The following is a 22,223-nucleotide window of genomic DNA, read 5'->3' as shown; positions in this document are numbered from 1 at the left end:
CGGCTTAAATGAAGCCATGTCGTATGCGTTATGCGTTGGACGCCGCCGTACCACAGATGCAGCTGTCATTTTCAGAACTGGATATTCGATGCTAAAAAAAAAATAATTGAAATTCTAATACAATGTTGTCCCGGTCTCTGCCATCTCCATCCAGCTGAGCGTCACCCTCGTATATGACTCCGGCAGGGAGAAGGTGAGTATGAATTTTCATAGGATGTAATCAGGACATGATAACACAGAACGACCGACTTGCCTGTGACTCTCATCTGCATCTCCTTCCGTTGCATTGCAAATCAGATGAGTATTTCTGGAGACGCAGAAGTCGCAGGTGTGAAATGGGACCTCCTCAGGGGGGGGCGGCGATGAGACAATATGGTGATGGGAATGAGAGCGAGACGCAACATCTGGATCAATACCGACATCGTTATCATTGCTCCTGCTTAGGACTGACAGTTTCACGCACGCTGGCATAATTACCACAGCTATTCCATTACCATTAATAAAGAAAAATATATCGTTTGATATTAGATGGCAAAAGTGTGCCACTCTCACATGGGTTACATCAGAATAGTGTGGTGATTTGCTAAAAGGCGTGCATGATATAGAGGTTTGTGGCTTTTATGGGAGAAATTCACTTGTAATAAACAAGAGACTTTATGATCTCGCTCACAATGTCACAGCCACTAACCTTAGATTAAAGCGGAATATAACCCTGCATTTCAACTTTGCTCTAAAACATTATTTACAGTATATTATATGCAACCAGCATTTTTTTTTTTACTAGACCAGCATTGGAAGGGTTACACAGGGCTTTAAAGTTCCTGGAGATTTCTGCAGACGCATCCGAAGCCGACATAGATACATTTTGTTTACATAAATGTATCTAAGTGTGGTATGTGACTCACTCTCTCTGACTGAGAAGGAGCTGGAGGACAGCCAAAGAGTGTGTAACATTTCTCAATAGATACATGTAACTAAATAGAATGTAACAATCTGAACTTCTGTATATCTCTCCACGGAACTTTAAACCTCTGTGTTTAACCCTTCCAATGCTGGTCTAGTAAAAAAAAAAAATGCTTTTTGCATATAATATGCTGTAAATAATGTTTTAGAGCAAAGTTGAAATGCAGGGTTATATTCCGCTTTAACCGCACTACCTTTTTTTTATAACCCAGGATAAGATTGGAAATGTGTATTACCTATAGGGATGGTCGGAAATGCCAATTTCCGATTTCGCGGTAAATCCGCATTCCGCCATTGCCAATTACCGATTCCGCTTTCCACTACCAATTTCCGCATTCCAATACGGAATTTCTGCCGGAAATCGCGGAAATTCCGCCCGAATTTAACATCGATTTTCTCAAAAACTAAAAGGTCTTTTTGAAAACTTTTTTTTGCATCTTGTTCACAAGATTCTTTTTAATAATCCCTGAAAATGTGGTGTTTCTAGGACCTACGGGGTAACCGCTAAAGTCAGCGGATTTTTACTGTAATGTAAAATGCAGAAAAGCTGCATCTGCCTATTTTCTGCATTTTACATTACAGTAAAAATCCGCCGACTTTAGCGGTTAATAGCAAAGTCTTCGTAAGTCCTAGAAACACCAAATTTTCAGGGATTATTAAACAGAATCTTGTGAACAAGATGCAAAAAAAAGTTTTCAAAAAGACCTTATAGTTTTTGAGAAAATCAATGTTAACGTCGGGCAAAATTTCCGCGATTTCCGGCGGAAATTGCTGCGATTTCCAGCTGAAATCCGCCTACCGCACTTGCATTACCGATTTCCGCATTCCGATGCGGAAATGCAATTTCTGATCGGAATTTCGGAAGTTGCATTTCCGCGGAATCCGAATTAGCATCACTAAATACCGAACGTCAGATGTATTAAAGAGAAACTCCGACCAAGAATTGAACTTTATCCCAATCAGTAGCTGATACCCACTTTTACATGAAAAATATAATGATTTTCACAAACAGACCATCAGGGGGCGCTGTATGACTGATTTTGTGTTGAAACCCCTCCCACAAGAGGCTCTGGTACCATACAGTACTCTGGGCAAACTGCCACAATGTAACAATGACACACACAGGAAATGGCTGTTTATAGCTGTCTGTTAAAGCCAGAACAGCTACATAATCTGCCCACAGTAACAATGTCACCATGTAATACATGTCAGAATGTGAATCTGGGAGAGGAAAGATTTTACAATGAGCAAACTCTGACTAAATCATGTATACATAATTATTGTAAAAATTAAGCACCTTTTTATATTAAATTATTTTCACTGGAGTTCCTCTTTAAAATCTACCAGTTCAAGGATGAAACGCTGCAAACAAGAGTAGAAGCTGATGATTTGCATTTTTTTTTCTGATAATGGACACCATAGCAACCAATTGAGATGTATTAATTCTTTAGACTTGGTAGTAATAATACTTTGAGCAACCATGATAATATGACGTAATGATAATTGGTGAGGACAGCCAATCTTCTCAGGCTCTAATAATAATGAAGCTAGCTGTGGGGACAGTCTGACGGAGATACGTAGTCAGCTCGTAATAGATTTTCAAGAGTACTGTATGTGTATTCTAGTTCCTGTTTGTTTGTCACATTTCCAACCAATATCCGAAGTGCAGAGGGGAAATGGAGCAAGGCGCCTGGGAGTTAAATACCATCTGTAATAGGTTTTCTGGTGCTCTTCCCAATGGGAATTGCATTTGGAGTAGGAGAGTAATTGTGTATTTGCTCGAAAAATCCGATCAAGTGAAACCCAAGTTTTCAGGTCATAGGACCAAGTTTGCAAATATATCAGCTAAGGGGAGTGCCCTATAGATAGACGTGTATTGTACCAATTGGTAGGTAATTTAGAATTAAGTAACTATATGGTTAGCCTGTTCAGGGACATGGATTTTCCTTGTATTGAGAAGACTGACGATACGGGCGGCACGGTGGCGTAGTGGTTAGCTCTCTTGCCTTGCAGCGCTGGGTCCCTGGTTCGAATCCCAGCCAGGGCACTATCTGCAAAGAGTTTGTATGTTCTCTCCGTGTCTGCGTGGGTTTCCTCCGGGCACTCCGGTTTCCTCCCACATTCCAAAAACATACAGATAAGTTAATTGGCTCCCCCTAAAAAATTGGCCCTAGACTACAGCACTTACACTACATAATATAGACAATATGGCAATGGTAGGGATTAGATTGTGAGCTCCTTTGAGGGACAGTTAGTGACAAGATATATATATATATATATATATATATATATATATATATATATATATATATATATATATATAATATATATATATATATATATATATATATATATATATATATATATATACACACTGTACAGCGCTGCGTAATATGTCGGCGCTATATAAATACTAAATAATAATAATAATAATAATACTGTAATAAGAGAAAAGCATTGAATTCAGAATATCGTACTGAGACTGAAGTTTAGCAAAGGGCTTAACACGGCTACCTTCAAATAGGTCACTAAGAAATAATATCCCTCTACTCTGCCAGTCAGATACCTTAAAGCGGTTTAAAACTCTGACAAAATATTCAACAAAATATGTTTTCCTACTTTTTATAACCCATACAATTATCATATTTGCTTTTGTGCACAAGTATTATAATTCATTCATAAATTATAACTTCCCAAAGTTCAGTTTATTTACTTTGAAAGCTGCTGGTGCATTTTATTCATAACTGTTGTAATTCTGTTTTAAATGCAGCCATCAGTGATTTCTGACCCGTGTTTCTCTCCAGGACTCATTAGCATAAGTTTCTGCACAGCCAGATAATGTTTACTTAAAGTGGACCCAAATTAAAAATACAAGATTTCCGAAATAAAATCTATTTTCCAAATTATAATAATAGTTAGCAGCCTTTTTTCAGCTGCATGATGACAAATATATATTTTACATTTATTGAAGAAACCCCTCCCCTTCCTCTTATATTGCTGGGACAGAATCCGGCAGACTGGTGGAGTAGGTGGTGTCCGGCAATGGAGGAATTGCTAATGGCTGCCACCTGTATAACCCTAGTTATGAAAAGAGAAGGGTGAAAAGCATGCACTGAAATGCTCATAGGCTTGAAGGAGTGTTTATTTATCTTTGTATGTGTCAGAGTGGTGCAACTAAATATTTCAAATTAAAAAAATGTTTGGTTTGGGTCCGCTTTAATTGGATCAAGTAAAGAATGTATACAGAAGATAAGCTAATCACCAGTTCGGATGCGCAGGAGAAAAAGTCAGTCCTGTGATGTAACCCTTTAAATGCTGTTTTACTAAAAAAAAAAACATTGTGTTAGTATATTATATGCTGTAAATAATCTTTAAGAGCAAAGCAGAAATACTGGGTTCCATTCCACTTTAATATCAGAAATCATGGTCTGTAAAGTGGAGAACAAAATTCAAAAAGGACAAAGGCGTCAATTCATAAAGTATTACTGCATTTGGTAATGCTGAAAACAGCTGATTTTACTGAACACTTAGAAAAATGCCAATTCATCTAGGCTGTTACCCCACAGCATGCTGAAATGACCAAGCAGTGAAGTAAAGTACAGACTTGTGCGGTGAACGCCTCAACATGTGTCAGTAAATGTCAACTCATCAAGGTTACAGCATGCGGTAAAACACATTTCTATTACCCGCAGCTCTCCTCTGTCAGAATCAGTGCGGGACTCACAGAACTCACAGAAGCAGAGACGATTACCTATGACTGACAGGAGCAGAAGCCAATAGAAACAGCCCCTGTCTCCTGCAAGTCCCGATGATTCATTTTGATAGGACCCACAGGCTTCTCCGGCGGGTCTAGCTTTCCTACCCCCAGGCAGAGAGCAGAGAGAGATAGAACAAAAGACGTTTCCCCTGCCTCCCTTCTGCAGGTTAACTTTTTAGGTTCCTGTTCGAAGATGCAGCTGAGCTAGTGGGGAAATCATCTAAGCATGGCATGTGTAAAGTCTCCTGGAAGTTCATGCAAGTTGTGGCTATTAAATAAAATGTTAAGAAAGACTAATGGACAGATTCAGAGCGAGCAGAGGCAATATAACCAACAGTATAACAAAAATGTACATCTAAAGGGATGTCGGGATGCCTCTTACTATTGTAATGCCATCTCTGCACACACTCTTCTGCTGTTACCGACAATGGGCTTTTGTAAATTACCAAACTTCCTATGAAAATATTGATGAATTAACCACCCTGGCGTTCTGATTAAATCGCCAGGGTGGCTGCGGGAGGGTTTTTTTTAAATAAAAAAAAAACTATTTCATGCAGCCAACTGAAAGTTGGCTGCATGAAAGCCCACTAGAGGGCGCTCCGGAGGCGATCTTCCGATCGCCTCCGGCGCCCAGAATAAACAAGGAAGGCCGCAATGAGCGGCCTTCCTTGTTTTGCTTATATCGTCGCCATAGCGACGAGCGGAGTGACGTCATCGACGTCAGCCGACGTCCTGACGTCAGCCGCCTCCGATCCAGCCCTTAGCGCTGGCCGGAACTTTTTGTTCCGGCTGCGCAGGGCTCAGGCGGCTAGGGGGGCCCTCTTTCGCCGCTGCTCGCGGCGAATCGCCGCAGAGCGGCGGCGATCAGGCAGCACACGCGGCTGGCAAAGTGCCGGCTGCGTGTGCTGCTTTTTATTTCATCAAAATCGGCCCAGCAGGGCTTGAGCGGCAGCCGCTGGCGGTGTTGGACGAGCTGAGCTCGTCCAGACCGCTCAGCTGGTTAACACACAAAAGTCTAAAAAATACGGAATGCGGGCTGTCCCGACTTTTTTTTTATTATTATTATTGAACAGCCTTTAATGAATTAATGCTAAAGTATGTTGAGCCTCAGGTGGATGCTTGCAATAGTACTCCCTAGATAACACGGTAGCCTTAATAGTAGGGAATTCTGTCCCAGCGGTTTTATGGCCCAGCGCCATTTTCCTCTATGGTGGTGCCGGCCCTGTCCCCCAGTATAGCCAGGTCTTTTCCCCAGTATTCGGCAGACCCCTCCCCAGCATAGATAGCCAGTGACCCCAGAATAAAGCAGCCCCTCCCCTTTCCTAGCATATATAGTTAGCACTATTGGGCTGCACCCCCCATCATATGCACAGTGTGCTTTACCCACCAATTGGCACCACCTGGATCCCTTAGGCTGGTTTCACAGTGAGACGTTACAGGCGCACGTTAGAGCAACCTGTAACGCACCCCAACGCACAGCAATGAAAAATCAATGGGCCCACGTTGCATTACATTGTAACGCAGCACGTCTACATAACGTACTGCATGGAGTACTTCACACGCGGCTAACCCGCGTTACATGGTTTGCACATGCTCAGTAGGGGTTTTTCTTTTCATTTTATGGGCGGAGAGGAGGCGGGGAGAGGCCGCTACGTAGCCAGGCACATGGCTACTTAATATTCACTGCACTTGCAGTGTTTTCTTCTTGGAGCGGCCGCTGATTGGCTGGCGGGACCACGTGATACGGAGAGCTCCGCTCACATGGTCTCCGCAGTTAGAGATGAGCGTAATGACCTAATTACGATTTTGCGAAATTTCGCGTAATTAGTGTAATTACGATTATGGCCGTAAGTACATAATCGTAATGAAGAAGGATTTCGCGAAATTTCGCGTAAGCGTAATTTTCGCGTAATTTTCGCATTACAGTCGTATCATGCCGTAATTTCGCATTAAACGCTACCGTAATTTCGCGTTAAACCGTAACGCTCTGTATAATATAAAAAAGCCGCCGACTTTAAGGGTTAATAGCAAAGCCCCCTTAAATGCTAAGAGCCTCAAATTTGGAGAATATATTAAAGAGATCAGGAGGAATAAGAGGAAAAAAATTTTTTTCAAAAAGACCTTATAGTTTTTGAGAAAATCGATGTTAAAGTTTCAAAGGAAAAATGTAAACATTTAAAAACCCGCCGACTTTAACGGTTAATAGCAAAGCCTGCTTAAAGTTTAGGAACACCAAATTCCCAGGGTATATTAAGGGGATCAGTGGGAATAAGAGGAAAAAAATTTTTTTCAAAAAGACCTTATAGTTTTTGAGAAAATCGATTTTTAAGTTTCAAGGGCGAAAATGTCTTTTAAATGCGGAAAATGTCAGTTTTTTTTGCACAGGTAACAATAGTGTATTATTTTCATAGATTCCCCCAAGTGGGAAGAGTTTTACTTACTTCGTTCTGAGTGTGGGAAATATAAAAAAAAAACGACGTGGGGTCCCCCCTCCCAGACCTCTTTAACCCCTTGTCCCCCATGCAGGCTGGGATAGCCAGAATGCGGAGCACCGGCCGCGTGGGGCTCCGCACCCTGACTATACCAGCCCGCATGGTCCATGGATTGGGGGGTCTCGGAAGGGGAGGGGCAGCCAAGCTTTCCCCTCCCCCTCCGAGCCCTTGTCCAATCCAAGGACAAGGGGCTCTTCTCCACCTCCGATGGGCGGTGGAGGTGGAGGCCGCGATTTCCTGGGGGGGAGGTTCATGGTGGAATCTGGGAGTCCCCTTTAAAAAGGGGTCCCCCAGATGCCCACCCCCCCTCCCAGGAGAAATGAGTATAGAGGTACTTGTACCCCATACCCATTTCCTTTAAGAGTTAAAAGTAAATAAACACACAAACACATAGAAAAAGTATTTTAATTGAACAAAAAACATAACCACGAAAAAAGTCCTTTAATATTCTTAATTAACCATTAATACTTACCTGTCCCTTTAAAAGCCAGTTCCCACGCAATATCCTCGGAAATGTTCTATCAGTTACAATGTAACAAAGTTATTACAATGTAACAACTTTGTTACATTGTAACTACGCCGCACCCGACGTCACTCACCGCCGCCGCCGCCGCCGCGTCTGCGCTGCAGGACCCGACAGAGCTCTGAGCTATAGCTCAGAGCTCTCGAAAGCATCTTTGTATTTGGGCTCCAAGGAGCCCCATTGGTCCTTAGCAGACCAATGGGGTTCCTTCTGATTTGAAGGAACCCCATTGGTCTGCTAAGGACCAATGGGGCTCCTTGGAGCCCAAATACAAAGATGCTTTAGAGAGCTCTGAGCTATATAGCTCAGAGCTCTGTCGGGTCCGTGCAGGACGCTAAGTCCCCGCCGGCTCCGCTGCCCTCCCCGCCTCTCCCACATGTCACCCACATGTCACCCACATGTGGGTGACATGTGGGTGACAGATGTGGGCGGGGTGGACAGCGGGAGCTGCGGGGACTTAGCGTCCTGCACGGACGCGTATGCGGCGGCTGAGCGGCGAGTGGCGTCGGGTGCGGCGTAGTTACAATGTAACAAAGTTGTTACATTGTAATAACTTTGTTACATTGTAACTGATAGAACATTTCCGAGGATATTGCGAGGGATCATTTATTTAAAGGGACAGGTAAGTATTAATGGTTAATTAAGAATATTAAAGGACTTTTTTCGTGGTTATGTTTTTTGTTCAATTAAAATACTTTTTCTAAGTGTCTGTGTGTTTATTTACTTTAACTCTTAAAGGAAATGGGTATGGGGTACAAGTACCTCTATACTCATTTCTCCTGGGAGGGGGCATCTGGGGGACCCCTTTTTAAAGGGGACTCCCAGATTCCACCATGAACCTCCCCCCCAGGAAATCGCGGCCTCCACCTCCACCGCCCATCGGAGGTGGAGAAGAGCCCCTTGTCCTTGGATTGGACAAGGGCTCGGAGGGGGAGGGGAAAGCTTGGCTGCCCCTCCCCTTCCGAGACCCCCCAATCCATGGACCATGCGGGCTGGTATAGTCAGGGTGCGGAGCCCCACGCGGCCGGTGCTCCGCATTCTGGCTATCCCAGCCTGCATGGGGGACAAGGGGTTAAAGAGGTCTGGGAGGGGGGACCCCACGTCGTTTTTTTTTTATATTTCCCACACTCAGAACGAAGTAAGTAAAACTCTTCCCACTTGGGGGAATCTATAAAAATAATACACTATTGTTACCTGTGCAAAAAAAAACTGACATTTTCCGCATTTAAAAGACATTTTCGCCCTTGAAACTTAAAAATCGATTTTCTCAAAAACTATAAGGTCTTTTTGAAAAAAAAATTTTTCCTCTTATTCCCACTGATCCCCTTAATATACCCTGGGAATTTGGTGTTCCTAAACTTTAAGCAGGCTTTGCTATTAACCGTTAAAGTCGGCGGGTTTTTAAATGTTTACATTTTTCCTTTGAAACTTTAACATCGATTTTCTCAAAAACTATAAGGTCTTTTTGAAAAAAAAAATTTTCCTCTTATTCCTCCTGATCTCCTTAATATATTCTCCAAATTTGAGGCTCTTAGCATTTAAGGGGGCTTTGCTATTAACCCTTAAAGTCGGCGGCTTTTTTATATTATACGGAGCGTTACGGTTTAACGCGAAATTACGGTAGCGTTTAATGCGAAATTACGGCATGAACGAAACGCGAAATTTCGCGTTGAAAATTACGCTTACGGTATTTTCAATTACGATTTTAATGGCAATTTCGCTACGCTAATTTCGCATCGTAATCGCAAATTTCGCATGCGTAATTATAGTAATGCGAAATTACGAAAATTTCAGCTCAACTCTATCCGCAGTGCCTCCAACAGAGCAGGCGCACCAAGAGCTGCTTGAAACGCGGCTCTTGGTAGCGTCCTGCTCCAACACCACCAGGCGTTGCGTTAGGGGCACGTTATGCGACCATAACATCCCCTAAAATGCAATGTCCCACTGTGAAACCAGCCTTAGCCTGTCTGTTGCACAGTCTTCATTCTATGGCCTCAGCCCAGCACCGATTACATTATTCTTGTTCTAACACATGTCTGTTTGAGGGAGCATTACTCATATGACAAGCAGTTGTCCACCTGTCTTGTGCAAGGCTGCCTATCAAAGACTGCAGGAAATACACTGCTCAAAAAATAAAGGGAACACAAAAATAAGACATCCTAGTTCTGAATGAATGAATTACTCTTATTAAATACTTTGTTCTTTACCTAGTTGAATGTGCTGACAACAAAATCACACAAAAATGATCAATGGAAATCAAATTTATCAACCCATGGAGGTCTTCTGGATTTGGAGTCTCACTCAAAATTAAAGTGGGAAAAAAACAACACTACAGGCTGATCCAAAATTGATGTAATGTCCTTAAAACAAGACAAAATGAGGCTTAGTTTGTGTGCGGCCTCCATGTGCCTGTATGACCTCCCTACAATGCCTGAGCATGCTCCTGATGAGGTGGCAGATGGTCTCCTGAGGGATCTCCTCCCAGACCTGGACTAAAGCATCCACCAACCACTGGACAGTCTGTGGTGCAATGTGGCGTTGGTGGATGGAATGAGACATGAGGTCCCAGATGCAGGCCAGTCCACAGCATCAGTACCTTCGTCTTGCAGGAACTGCTGACACACTCCATCCGCATGAGGTCTGGCATTGTCTTGCATAGTGTTGGGCGAACAGTGTTCGCCACTGTTCGGGTTCTGCAGAACATCACCCTGTTCGGGTGATGTTCGAGTTCGGCCGAACACCTGATGGTGTTCGGCCAAACCGTTCGGCCATATGGCCGAACTAAGAGTGCATGGCCGAACGTTCCCCGAACGTTCGGCTAGCGCTGTGATTGGCCGAACGGGTCACGTGTAGTGTTGGGCGAACATCTAGATGTTCGGGTTCGGGCCGAACATGGTCGCGATGTTCGAGTGTTCGAGCCGAACTCCGAACATAATGGAAGTCAATGGGGACCCGAACTTTCGTGCTTTGTAAAGCCTCCTTACGTGCTACATACCCCAAATTTACAGGGTATGTGCACCTTGGGAGTGGGTACAAGAGGGGAAAAAAATTAGCAAAAAGAGCTTATAGTTTTTGAGAAAATTGATTTTAAAGTTTCAAAGGGAAAACTGTCTTTTAAATGCGGGAAATGTCTGTTTTCTTTGCACAGGTAACATGCTTTTTGTCGGCATGCAGTCATAAATGTAATACAGATAAGAGGTTCCAGGAAAAGGGACCGGTAACGCTAACCCAGCAGCAGCACACGTGATGGAACAGGAGGAGGGCGGCGCAGGAGGAGAAGGCCACGCTTTGAGACACAACAACCCAGGCCTTGCATGAGGACAAGAAGCGTGCGGATAGCAATTTGCATTTTGTCGGCATGCAGTCATAAATGTAATACAGATGAGAGGTTCCAGGAAAAGGGACCGGTAACGCTAACCCAGCAGCAGCACATGTGATGGAACAGGAGGAGGGCGGCGCAGGAGGAGAAGGCCACGCTTTGAGACACAACAACCCAGGCCTTGCATGAGGACAAGAAGCGTGCGGATAGCAATTTGCATTTTGTCGGCATGCAGTCATAAATGTAATACAGATGAGAGGTTCAATAAACAGGGACCGGAAACGCTAACCCATCACAGATGTTCATTGTTCATGTTACTTGGTTGGGGTCCGGGAGTGTTGCGTAGTCGTTTCCAATCCAGGATTGATTCATTTTAATTTGAGTCAGACGGTCTGCGTTTTCTGTGGAGAGGCGGATACGCCGATCTGTGACGATGCCTCTGGCAGCACTGAAACAGCGTTCCGACATAACGCTGGCTGCCGGGCAAGCCAGCACCTCTATTGCGTACATTGCCAGTTCGTGCCAGGTGTCTAGCTTCGATACCCAATAGTTGAAGGGTGCAGATGGATTGTTCAACACAGCTATGCCATCTGACATGTAGTCCTTGACCATCTTCTCCAGGCGATCGGTGTTGGAGGTGGATCTGCACGCTTGCTGTTCTGTGTGCTGCTGCATGGGTGTCAGAAAATTTTCCCACTCAAAGGACACTGCCGATACCATTCCCTTTTGGGCACTAGCTGCGGCTTGTGTTGTTTGCTGCCCTCCTGGTCGTCCTGGGTTTGCGGAAGTCAGTCTGTCAGCGTACAACTGGCTAGAGGAGGGGGAGGATGTCAATCTCCTCTCTAAAGTCTCCACAAGGGCCTGCTGGTATTCTTCCATTTTGACCTGTCTGACTCTTTCTTCAAGCAGTTTTGGAACATTGTGTTTGTACCGTGGATCCAGAAGGGTATAAACCCAGTAATTGGTGTTGTCCAGAATGCACACAATGCGTGGGTCGCGTTCAATGCAGTCCTAGGCCGAAGAGGTCATAGCCTAGGGTCACAAAAACCTGTTTATTTGGGCAATTTCAATGGTAGTGATGCTGACGTACATAAATCTCAGCCATGGCCGTTAGCAACGTCTGAATTGCAGGTAGAAGACATATTGTTAGACTTGGATTCCAAAGATGGGGTCCCTACATCTCTGCAAACCAGAGTTACAGGGGTCCAAAATTGGTAAAATCCTCCATAGGCTTTCATTGCCTCCCTATTTCACTTTCCAAAATCTCACATCTTTTCAAAGGGCAATTGCTCAGCAGTGGCAAATTTTCTAGCATTGTAGGGACCCTTAGGGGGAACATGACTGGTGAGTTTTGGGCCCCTAGGCCGAAGAGGTCATAGCCTAGGGTCACAAAAACCTGTTTATTTGGGCAATTTCAATGGTGGCGAGTCTGACGTACATAAATCGCAGCAATGGCCGTTAGCAACGTCTGAATCTTACGAAATGTCTCATGCAGGTAGAAGACATATTGTTAGACTTGGACTCCAAAGATGGGTTCCCTACATCTCTGCAAACCAGAGTTACAGGGCTCCAAATTTGGTAAAACCCCCCATAGGCTTTCATTGGGCCTCCTATTTACAGTTCCAAAATCTCACATCTTTTCAAAGGGCAATTGCTCAGCAGTGGCAAATTTTCTAGCATTGTAGGAACTGTTAGGGGGATTATAACTGGTGAGTTTCGGACCCCTAGGCCGAAGAGGTCATAGCCTAGGGTCACAAAAACCTGTTTATTTGGGCAATTTCAATGGGAATGATGCTGACGTACATAAATCTCAGCCATGGCCGTTAGCAACGTCTGAATTTCACGAAATGTCTCATGCAGGTAGAAGACATATTGTTGGACTTGGATTCCAAAGATGGGGTCCCTACATCTCTGCAAACCAGAGTTACAGGGGTCCAAAATTGGTAAAATCCCCCATAGGCTTTCATTGCCTCCCTATTTCACTTTCCAAAATCTCACATCTTTTCAAAGGGAAATTGCTCAGCAGTGGCAAATTTTCTAGCATTGTAGGGACCCTTAGGGGGAACATAACTGGTGAGTTTCGGGCCCCTAGGCCAAAGAGGGACCCCAACCAAGTAACATGAACAATGAACATCTGTGATGGGTTAGCGTTTCCGGTCCCTGTTTATTGAACCTCTCATCTGTATTACATTTATGACTGCATGGCGACAAAATGCAAATTGCTATCCGCATGCTTCTTGTCCGCATGCAAGGCCTGGGTTGTTGTGTCTCAAAGCGTGGCCTTCTCCTCCTGCGCCGCCCTCCTCCTGTTCCATCACGTGTGCTGCTGCTGGGTTAGCGTTACCGGTCCCTTTTCCTGGAACCTCTTATCTGTATTACATTTATGACTGCATGCCGACAAAAAGCATGTTACCTGTGCAAAGAAAACAGACATTTCCCGCATTTAAAAGACAGTTTTCCCTTTGAAATTTTAAAATTGATTTTCTCAAAAACTATAAGCTCTTTTTGCTAATTTTTTTTCCTCTTGTACCCACTCCCAAGGTGCACATACCCTGTAAATTTGGGGTATGTAGCATGTAAGGAGGCTTTACAAAGCACGAAAGTTCGGGTCCCCATTGACTTCCATTATGTTCGGAGTTCGGCTCGAACACCCGAACATCGCGGCCATGTTCGGCCCGAACCCGAACATCCAGATGTTCGCCCAACACTAGTCTTGCACTAGGAGGAACCCAGGGCCAACTTCACCAGCATGTGGTCTCGCAAGGGGACTGAGGATCTTATCTCAGTATCTAATGGCAGTCAGGCTACCTCTGCCGAGCACATAGAGGGCTGTGCGGCCCCCAAAGAAATGCCGACCCACACCAGTACTGACCCACTGCCAAACTGGTCCTGCTGGAGGATGTTGCAGGCAGCAGAACATTTTCCATGGCGTCTCCAGGACGCTATGGAGAACTCGGTCACATCTGTCACATGTGCTCAGTGTGAACCTGCTTTCATCTGTGAAGAGCACAGGGAGCCAGTGGCGACTTTGCCAATCGTGGTGTTCTCTGGCAAATTTTAAACGTCCTGCGCGGTTTGGGGCTGTAAGCACAACCCTGACCTTTGAACGTTGGGCCCTCATACCGCCCTCACAGAGACTGTTTCTGACCGTTTGAGCAGATGCATACACATTTGTGGCCCGCTGGAGGTCATTTTTCAGGGCTCTGGCAGTGCTCCTTCTGTCCTTCCTTGCACATAGGCAGAGGTAGCGGTCCTGCTGCTGCGTTATTGCCCTCTTCTCCATGTCTCCTGATGTACTGGAATGGCCTGTCTCCTGGTAGCGCCTCCATGCTCTGGACACTACGCTGACAGACACAGCAAACCTTCTTGCCACAGCTCACATTGATGTCCCATCCTGGAGGAGCTGCACTACCTGAGCCACCTGTGTGGTTTGTAGACTCCATCTCATGCTACCACTAGAGTGAAAGCACTGCCAGCATTCAAAAGTGACCAAAACTTCAGCCAGAAAGCATAGGAACAGAGAAGTGGTCTGTGGTCACCACCTGCACAACCACTCCTTTATTGGGGATGTCTTGCTAATTGCCTGTAATGTATACCTGTTGTCTATTACATTTGCACAACAGCATGTGGAATTGATTGTCAATCAGTGCTGCTACCTAAGTGGACAGTTTGATTTCACAGACGTGTTATTGACTTGAAGTTGCATTGTGTTGTTTAAAGAGAACCCGAGGTGGGTTTGAAGAATATTATCTGCATACAGAGGCTGGATCTGCCTATACAGCCCAGCCTCTGTTGCTATCCCAAACCCCCCTAAGGTCCCCCTGCACGCTGCAATCTCTCATAAATCACAGCCGTGCTGTGAGGCTGTGTTTATCTCTATAGTGTCAGTCTGCTCCTCTCCCCGCCTCCTGCAGAACTCCGGTCCCCGCCTGCATCCCTTCCCTCCCTGCTGATTGGAGGGAAGGGACGGGGGCAGGGACCGGAGCTATGCAGGAGGCGGGGGAGCAGCTGAGACTGACACTACAGATGTAAACACAGCCTCACAGCGTGGCTGTGATTTATGAGAGATTGCAGCGTGCAGGGGGACCTTAGTGGGGTTTGGGATAGCAACAGAGGCTGGGCTGTATAGGCAGATCCAGCCTCTGTATGCAGATAATATTCTTTAAACACACCTCGGGTTCTCTTTAAGTGTTCCCTATTTTTTTGAGCAGTGCATAAGACCAGCCTTAACCACAACTATTGTACTGTAGAAAAAAGCAAGTCCTTGAGCTAAAGACCAAAGCTTGCTATTGTTTTTAATGAAAATATGTGAGCTAACTCATTTTTAAAATTGAAAAACAAGTTTCATATTCAAGGCTGAAAAACAAGTTGTACCTGCAGAAACAATGAGGTAACTATAATGATCTGAGCTGCAATGCATCATGGTCTGAATCGATGGGCTCAGCCTACTGCAATGCATTATGGCCTAAATTACGCTGACCATATGTCCCGCTTTACCTGGGACGCGTCCCGCCTTCGGGGTCAGCTGTCCCAGGCTGCATGAGGTCCCAGGAAACGTCCCGCTTTCAGCTGCGGTACGTCCCGGCCTCGGGACTCTGATCAGCGTACTGAATGACGCCGAGCCAGTTCATTGCCCGCAGCCCCACTCCAGCCTCCTTAGTCTTCCTCTTCCGGCAGAGCAGGGCTACGGAAGATGGCTGCCGAAGCCCTGTACTGGAGACTATTTGTGTCTCCAGTACAGGGCTTCGGGCGCCATCTTGCCGTGGCCCTGCTCTGCCTGTCAGCGCGGGAGATTACAGAAGGATCGTCCGGGGAGCTGCGCGCCAGAGGAGACTTCTGTCAGGTGAGTAATTTTTTTTCCCCCAGGTGTTGCCCACAATGCGTTTATTTTGTGCTGACATGTTGCCCGCAATGCGTTTATTTTGTGCTGAAATGTTGCCCGCAATACGTTTGTTTTGTGCTGAAATGTTGCCCCAATGCGTTTATTTTGTGCTGACATGTTGCCCGCAATGCGTTTATTTTGTGCTTAAATGTTGCCCGCAATGCGTTTATTTTGTGTTGAAATGTTGCCCGCAATGCGTTTATTTTGTGCTGAAATGTTGCCCAGAATGCATTTATTTTGTGCTGACATGTTGCCCGCAATGCGTTTATTTTGTGCTGACATGTCCGCAATGCATTTATTTTGTGCTGAAATGTTGCCCACAATGCGTTCATTTTGTACTGGCGTTGCCCACATTGCATTTATTTTGTACTGACATGTTGCTCACAATGCGTTTATTTTGTACTGACATGTTGCTCACATTGCGTTTATTTTGTACTGACATGTTGCCCACATTGCGTTTATTTTGTGCTGATATGTTGCCCGCAATGCGTTTATTTTGTGCTGACATGTTGCCCGCATTGCGTTTATTTTGTGCTGACATGTTGCTCACAATGCGTTTATTTTGTGCTGACATGTTGCCCGCAATGCGTTTATTTTGTGCTGACATGTTGCCCGCAATGCGTTTATTTTGTGCTGACATGTTGCCCCATTGCGTTTATTTTATGCTGATATGTTGCCCCCATTGCATTTATTTTGTGCTGACATGTTGCCCACATTGCACTTATTTTCTGGTGTCTGGGGTAACTGTTACTGCATTTATTATTTAATGGTCATAGTTGGCTATGTTTGCTGCTTTGGGGTTACGGTATACTATTAAATAGCATCACACAGTTTCTGCACACCCATGATGCGAAACCTCATTTGATCACATCATGGCGTAAACACTGCTTTCTTATGCCTCACTGTGACATCATTATGTTAGCTCCGCCCATACAATGGCATAGCCACGTCCATTTTTTGTCGCTGCGAGCACTGCAGCCCCCCGTTTTTCGACGCAGCGCGCTACGCATCCCCCCCATTTTTCAGCCGCCCTGCTCCCCTATCCACCCCCCCCCCACCCCTCCCAGGTTGAACCAACAAAAATCTGGTTACTGTACCTAAATCAGCCTACTGCAATGCATTATTTAGGGTCTAAATCCATAAGCTCTGCCTCCAGCATTACATTATGCTCTAAATCGGTAGGCTCAGCCTACCGCAATACATTATGGTCTAAATCGGTAGGCTCAGCCTGCTGCAATGCATTATGATCTAATTCAGTAGGCTCACCCTACCGCAAGGTCAAAGACTACTATGAATACTATAAATATTCCATTTTTTTGTTTTTGTCATAGTTGCTTGTCTATAATCCGAGGCTTGGAAAGATTAGGAGAGTGCTAACATATATTCTGATGACCGCTTCTATGATATATTTGTGTTTGAAATGTGACTAGATTTGATTGATAGAGCTAATAAAACCATATCAGTTGACTATTTTTTTTATATGCTCTGTATATACAGTAATAATGAGAATACTATTGGAGGCTTAACAACATAGTTACCTTAAACTGTCATATAGTAAAACAACCACAAGATGTCACTGTGGGTAAAAAGTGATGGTAATCTTTATGGGATTGTCATTATCTGTATTCACTCTGTATTCTCTCTATTCTAAGCAAGCTGCACGTCCTGGTGGTGCTGTAGGATTTATCTCTGCATATTTTTCTTCAGTAAAGAGTCCTAACTTGTTATAATGGGTGCCTATCTGCGTGTAAAGAACCCTAAGCTCCAACAAGACATTGTTTTTCATATACAGATGGCATCATTCATTTTATAGAGGAATGTCATCTAATGATTGACAAGTTGACGAGGCCAACCTCACGGTACTTACAGAAGGTCTAGACCAGGGATGGTGAACTCCAGTCCTTTGGGACTGAATCTGGAAGGGTGTGGTTCATGCAGTAGAACACATTTCTCCACTTCTTAGTGCTATAATTCTACTTCTATAATGCTTATTTATTGGGAAACTTAGTTTTGCTCTACCATCAGGAAAAGTTGTTGCCTCCCCACCTCCCATGTGCCAAACTAAAAGAAAAGTTTTTGGCCGGGGTTGGAGATTTGTTCTGGCCTTCTCCTCTCCACTGCCTTCTAAATAAGCCCCTTGGAGCACATATAATATTTATTTTGGCTGTACAGCCAAGACAGATGGTGAAATAGGTAGCCCAGACAAAGAAAACAATATCTTCAGGCGAACGCGATAAGAACGAAGTGAATAAAAGACCGACCCAAACTTATGCCGAGAGAGAGAGAGAGAAATGGACTGGAAAACAATCCAAATAACGGCTCTGATTGTCAGCGGAAATGAAAGGGGAATTTATCAGAGCATAAAAATAATAATTAGACACTACGAGCGCGGCGACGCGTTTACTTTCTGTCGTTTGTTTCATCAGATTACCGGGGCTGTTAAATAAGCACATATAAAAAGCTTTTGTTGCCGTTTTTAATTTGGAGATGTCCCTGATTGCTTAATGGGCTGGTACAATAGGCTTTGACTTATGACGCTCCAGATGTACCTTGTAATAATGTCACATCCTGACCGGCTGTGTCTTCTGCCTCCTCGCAGGATATTGCTACTCAGAAGTTTTCGATGCCCTCGCCAATCCGCACCATCATCGCGGCTGACTTCGATAATGATCAGGAACTGGAAGTCTTCTTCAATAATATAGCCTACAGGGGACCTTCTGCAAACCGAATGTTCAGGTAAGGCCCAAAACTTTTCAGAGAGCGCTAAACTTCTCAGGTAAACTTTTATACTATGTTGAAACTTTTATACTATTTTGAAAGTGTTGTATGTCATTATTAAAAGCCGGGTCCACGCAAAAGCCCCCGCAACTCCCTCCATCTCGGTGCAGCTCTGTACCGGGCAGCCAATCACCACGCAGATCTCGTCTCTGCCTGTCAGGTGACCGACATCATGAGCCGCATGGTGATTGGCTGTCCTGCTGTCGCTCTGTATTTAACGCTGCATTTGCTCACAGGAGTGGGCCCCCATCGAATAGCAAAAATGTCGATATTCTTTTCGTATTCATTTTCGTGAAAAATACTGTAAAATTTGAAAATTCTTTTTCATTGACTATACAATGTATTTTCTGACATATTTTCTCAAAAATCGAAAATGTGAAGATGACTTTGGTGAAATTTTGCAAGCAACACTGCCTGATAGGGTGTTAAGGGGTATGTGTGTGTGTGTGTGTGGGGGGGGGGGGGGGGCACCGGCCAGGAGAACTCTTGATCAAAAGTGAAAAATGTCATATTTAACCAGCTGAGCGGTCTGGACGAGCTCAGCTCGTCCAACACCGCCAGCGGCTGCCGCTCAGGCCCTGCTGGGCCGATTTTGATGAAATAAAAAGCAGCACACGCAGCCGGCACTTTGCCAGCCGCGTGTGCTGCCTGATCGCCGCCGCTCTGCGGCGATTCGCCGCGAGCAGCGGCGAAAGAGGGCCCCCCTAGCCGCCTGAGCCCTGCGCAGCCGGAACAAAAAGTTCCGGCCAGCGCTAAGGGCTGGATCGGAGGCGGCTGACGTCAGGACGTCGGCTGACGTCGATGACGTCACTCCGCTCGTCGCTATGGCGACGATATAAGCAAAACAAGGAAGGCCGCTCATTGCGGCCTTCCTTGTTTATTCTGGGCGCCGGAGGCGATCGGAAGATCGCCTCCGGAGCGCCCTCTAGTGGGCTTTCATGCAGCCAACTTTCAGTTGGCTGCATGAAATAGTTTTTTTTTTATTTAAAAAAAACCCTCCCGCAGCCACCCTGGCAATTTAATCAGAACGCCAGGGTGGTTAAATATTTAAGAGGACACTTTACCGTCTCTCTGTGCCTGTTTACATCAAGTAAAGGTTCGGAAAGAACCTCTAAGCATCCTAAAGGTCCTATAAGCATCCATCGGCGATCAGAGACCTCTCCTATCTCTCACTGCTCCCCTAGTGCTGGCTTCTGCTGATGACACGATAAACAGCAGCCGGCACTAGCGGAGCAGTGACGGAGAGTAGAGGTTGCCATGCTGCCACTGCTAATAACTATGCACGGACACAAGGGGGGAGGGGAGGTAACAGAAGGGGGCACATGGGGGACAGAAGGGAACACAGGACAACACATATGAGGTACAAGGGGGCACAATAATTGTTGGGGAACATCTAAGATGCACCTAGGTTTACAGGGCAAGAACCAGGGGAAAAAATATACGTTACCTGAAGCGCCCATGATCCAGGAGCGTCTTGCTCCTGGATCATGGGCGCATCAGGTAACGTATATTTTTTCACCTGGTCCTTGCCCTGTAAACCTAGGTGCATCTTATACGCCGAAAATTACTGTATGTTTATATTTTGTACCTGTTCTGCTGGTTGCTCCATTTGTACTGTGCGTAAATTAATTACGTATGTTTGGTCCCCATGATTGTCTGTATCGTACAGTGCTATGGAAGATTGAGCGTTATAAAGAAAAGAATAATAATTATAATAAACTGTCCTGCTTGACAAATCTTCCCCCAGGGAAATGTAGAATAATGCATTTAGAGCGGAGTTTTGGCTGCAAAAAACGATTGAGTTTCTCTCATCCTTCCCACGTCTTGGAAACCTGCAGAGCCTTCCTGCGAGATGCCGTCTTCGCTTGTCAGACAATTAAACATTGAGGGCTCTCGCAAGTTCCAACCTTGGAACGTTCAGTACAGTTAAGATTGAGTCCCCTTCAGGCTGTTCATTTATGTGAAATGAGGAAGAACTAATGCCTGATCTTCATGGCAGCTTGGATGGAAAGCTCAGCTGCAGAAGAAAAGAAAAGAAGTTAGAATAAAACTTACCTTTCATTGGGAAAAAAGGTCTCATATGAAAGATGTCTCTAATTTGTACAGAGTGGTCAGGAAACGCAGTGCGTGTCTTAACCGGCCCTGCAGTTAAGTTCTGATTGTTCAGCTCTATGCTGGGCGTGTCTTTACTCATATTTCTGGAATGCTGTGTAACCAGTAAGGAGCCATAAAAAGGTCCTAGCACCCCTGCCCAACAGGACCTAGCACAACTGCCCAACAGGACCGACAGGACCTAGCACCACTGCCCAACAGGCCCGACAGGTCCTAGCACAACTGCCCAATAGGACCAACAGGTCCTAGCACCACTGCCCAACAGGACCTAGCACAACTGCCCAACAGGACCAACAGGACCTAGCACCACTGCCCAACAGGACCAACAGGACCTAGCACAACTGCCCAACAGGACCACTGCTAATATATAGGGAAACCTGGGCAATTGCCCCAGGGCCCCAAGCCAGCTGCCTAGACACCCAGGTCTCTTCCCCCCTCCCCAACTTTATTGTTGTCCCCTGCAAAGTTTTTGACAGTGTAATGACTCACCTGTCCTGCGCTCCTCCATGAGGCTCTAGGCATTCTCATCTTCATCCCCGCTGGACACATGTTCTCAGTAGCCCAGTGACATAGTACCCGTGTTTCCCTGAAAATAATGCAGTGTCTTATATTAATGTGTGCTCCAAAAATGTGCTAGGACTTATGTTCAGGGGATGTCTTATATTCCTCCTGCCATTCACCACTGTGCCACCTCTTCCAATGCTGAATCCCCTTGTCCTCTGTCCTCATGTCTTTCTGGCATTCTCCTATCTCCCCGGTGTTTCGCTGCTCAGCCAGTGCAGCGATTGGCCCAATAACAGAGCTATGGTCCCGCCTGCGAGACCATCGGCTCCAACGAAAAGACACGTTGCCGAATGTCTCCCCCAGAAGCTGAAGCTGTACTGGGGACATGGCGCGGAGCTATGGGACAGTGTGGCAAGAGGAGGCTGTATCGGTAGGAAGACAGAGGGGGACACAAAGGGAGATCTGAGGACACAGGACAGCAGCAGACACGGGAGACAGCAGGAGGATATGGGGGCAGCAGAAGACATAATACAAGTTGCCCCCATCGTTACTGTAGCTAGGGCTTACTTCCGGGGTGGGGCTTGAAAGGAGTTGGATCTATTTAAGTTCATGTCAGATATCAGATGCTTTAGACTACTTCATTTTCTGGCGCCAGGACATGTCACATAACGTGGTTAACAGGACACACACACACACAGGAGTTGTGAGCACAAATTATGCTGAATCTTTATTACAGTTGCTTTCCTTATATCCTACTCAATACAGGATTTTGCTCATGCGCAGTTTATCATCATATGTCACCATAATTACAGAAAGTCATGTGATTTACGAGAATTAACACAGTTCAATGATCACGGGGAAAACATGTTATTTATGACATTCCAGGTGTCCCC

General features: G+C 45.3%; 1 protein-coding gene across 4 annotated transcripts in view; it reads left to right on the top strand.

Moving 5' to 3' along the window:
* CRTAC1 (cartilage acidic protein 1) overlaps window positions 1-22,223 on the top strand; it is an 899,879-nt gene that overhangs the window by 715,557 nt on the left and 162,099 nt on the right. For all 4 annotated transcript variants that reach the window (XM_068257816.1, XM_068257817.1, XM_068257818.1 and 1 more), the window contains exon 8: window positions 18,536-18,672. In XM_068257816.1, the coding sequence (XP_068113917.1) occupies window positions 18,536-18,672 (137 nt within the window). The remainder of the gene's footprint in view (window positions 1-18,535; window positions 18,673-22,223) is intronic.

This window comes from Hyperolius riggenbachi, chromosome 10 (genome assembly GCF_040937935.1).
Source record: "Hyperolius riggenbachi isolate aHypRig1 chromosome 10, aHypRig1.pri, whole genome shotgun sequence".
Classification (NCBI taxonomy): domain Eukaryota; kingdom Metazoa; phylum Chordata; class Amphibia; order Anura; family Hyperoliidae; genus Hyperolius; species Hyperolius riggenbachi.
Note: the sequence above shows the minus strand (reverse complement) of the source record. Positions and strands in the feature narration are given on the sequence as shown.